The sequence below is a fragment of the Anser anser genome, assembly GCF_964211835.1.
Source record: "Anser anser genome assembly, chromosome: 29".
Lineage (NCBI taxonomy): Eukaryota > Metazoa > Chordata > Aves > Anseriformes > Anatidae > Anser > Anser anser.
This window is the reverse complement of record NC_139750.1, coordinates 1150500-1153026: the sequence shown is the minus strand read 5'-3', so window position 1 is coordinate 1153026 and position 2527 is coordinate 1150500. Positions and strand designations below refer to the sequence as shown.

The 2527-nt window shown below is 51.8% G+C and overlaps 1 protein-coding gene across 1 annotated transcript; it reads right to left on the bottom strand.

Annotated features, from left to right (window-relative positions):
- Nucleotides 1-222: 222 nt before the first annotated feature.
- On the bottom strand, nt 223-1188 carry LOC310887747 (olfactory receptor 14A16-like; the record flags this gene model as incomplete). Its single annotated transcript, XM_083813918.1, has 1 exon — nt 223-1188. The coding sequence occupies one exon, from the start codon at nt 1186-1188 to the stop codon at nt 223-225; it is 966 nt and encodes a 321-aa protein (XP_083670044.1).
- Between the last annotated feature and the right edge of the window lie 1339 nt (nt 1189-2527).

Genomic DNA, 2527 nt, shown 5'->3' with positions numbered 1-2527 from the left:
AATAGCAAATAATTCACCAGACTCCTTTCTCTATGCCTGATGTGCTACCTGGTACAGCAGAGCTCTTATTTGCCTGTAGAAGGGAATGAATAATGTCATATCTTTGTGGAAAACACTATCACAACTACAGCAAAAGAATAAGAAATAAAAACAAAATAAAAATAAAAATTAAAATTAAAATTAAAATTAAAAATAGAACATCAGGGCTAGTAACAAGTTACATTATGAGTGATATGCAGAAGAAACCAGGAAGTTCAATGCCTCTGAAAAACATCTCATCATCAGTTTCCACACTGCATCCTTGAGCTCCTGGTTCCTCATGCTGTAGATGAGGGGGTTCACTGCTGGAGGCACCACTGAGTACAGAACTGCCAGCAAAAGATTCAGGGAGGAGGAGGACATGGTGGAGGGTTTCAGGTAGGAAAATGTGCCAGTGCTGATGAACAGGGAGACCACAGCCAGGTGAGGGAGGCACGTGGAAAAGGCTTTGTGCCGTCCCTGCTCTGAGGGCATTCTCAGCACAGCCCTGAAGATCTGCACATAGGACAGCACAATGAAAACAAAACACAAAAAGAGTAAACATAAAGTAATCACAACAAGCCCAACTTCTCTGAGGTAGGCATCTGAGCAGGAGAGCTTGAGGATCTGGGGAATTTCACAGAAGAACTGGTTCAGGGCATTGCCTTGGCAGAGGGGGAGGGAAAAGGTATTGGCAGTGTGCAGCACAGCATAGAGAAAAGTACTGCCCCAGGCAGCTGCTGCCATGTTGACACAAGTTCTGCTGTCCATTATTGTCCCATAGTGCAGGGGTTTGCAGATGGCAATGTAGTGGTCATAGGCCATGATGGTGAGAAGATAAAACTCTGCTGCGACAAAGAGAGCAAACATAAAGATCTGGGTAGCACAACCTGCGTAGGAAATGGTCGTGGTGTCCCAGAGGGAATTGGCCATGGCTTTGGGGACAGTGGTGGTAATAGTGCCCAGGTCGAGGAGGGCGAGGTTGAGGAGGAAGAAGTACATGGGGGTGTGGAGGTGGTGGTCACAGGCTACGGCTGTAAGGATGAGGCCGTTGCCCAGGAGGGCAGCCAGGTAGATGCCCAAGAAGAGCCCAAAGTGCAGGAGCTGCAGCTCGCGTGTGTCTGCGAATGGCAGGAGGAGGAACTCGTTGGGGAAGGTGCTGTTGGACATTTGCTGCCTCAGGGCATGCTTGGCTGTCCATGGAGAAAAAGACAGACACAAGTTAGGTAGACTTATGTGAGCAAAACCTCTAACATGTTTCACAGAACCCTCCTCAGCAACTGCCTCTTCCCTGTGAGGTCTGTTTTTATTTTCTAAGTGTGCCTCAGGGACCAGGCAGATTCTCTGTGAGATCAGAAGTCAGCCCTACTTTACAGCATCTGGTAAAGAGCACCAGGGATGGATCTCACGTGCACACTGGCCAGAGGCATCTCCTTATTTGCAGATCCTGAGCAGAACATCTTTCAAGAAACAATGACGGTGGTTTTGGTGCTCTCTCAAGGTGAAAGGGTGTGGAGCAAAACTGTGAGTTTCCTCAAAGACCGACAGACCTTTCAGTGTAATGTTCTCTGATCTTCAGTCATTCATTTAAACCTGACAACTCCATTACCATCCCCCTAGCTACCCTTCAAAGCAGGAAAGTGAAAGCAGAAACCCCAGAGAGTGCCTTCCCTTCGGGTACAGCAGATGTTGGTCTTCCTTGTGAAGAATCTCCCCCGGACGTGCAGTGGGGGTGCTGTAGAACAGTGAGCAGCCTGATCTACGGAGCAGCCTCTGGGCAGCAGCAGGACCCTGCCCTCCTCTGTTGCAGCTCCTTCCTTTCCTTCCACCCTCAGCTTCTCCCCACAGCGCCCTGGGCAGCTCCCCAGGCAGGCTGAGTGCTGAGGCTGAGTGCTGAGCCTGGCAGGCAGCAGAGGCTCTGTCCCAGCACACAGCCCTTTGGGCACAGCAGGGGCCCTGCTCTGCACCACAGCCCTGGCCACGCCTGCCTGCACCCCGGCTGCACAGCCTGAAGCTAGAAATGCAAGAATAAATCCTCATATCCTGTCCCTCTGACAGCTTTGGCAGCTAATCATTGATCGAGGGAACATCTTTGTCCTCCACACTAAAGAAGCCAGGGCAGCCCCTGTAGCATGTCCTGCCAGCTGTGGGAAGTGGCAGCTGTAGAAGAACCCTCTAGGATACTGCATTTCCTGCCCTCACACAGACACTTACCATGTTAGAGCTGTGAAGATTTCTCCCGCAGTGAGCTCTCAGCAGCCCCCCTCCACACTGCCTTTAACATCTCCCTCCCTTCTCTCAGCCGTCCTTGTCCCCTGCACGCAGTGCCCCCAGCCCTGCTGCGCTGTGCAGAGGAGCTGCTCCTGGGCAGAGCTGTCTCTCTGCAGTGCTACCCGCTTGCCAGGAGCTCCCCTTGGGCCCAGGAGCCCGGCCCAGCTCAGCAGCACAGCTTCAGACCAAGGCCTCTCTGTCTCTGCCCTCTCTTGTGTCCCTTGAGATGTCCCTGGGC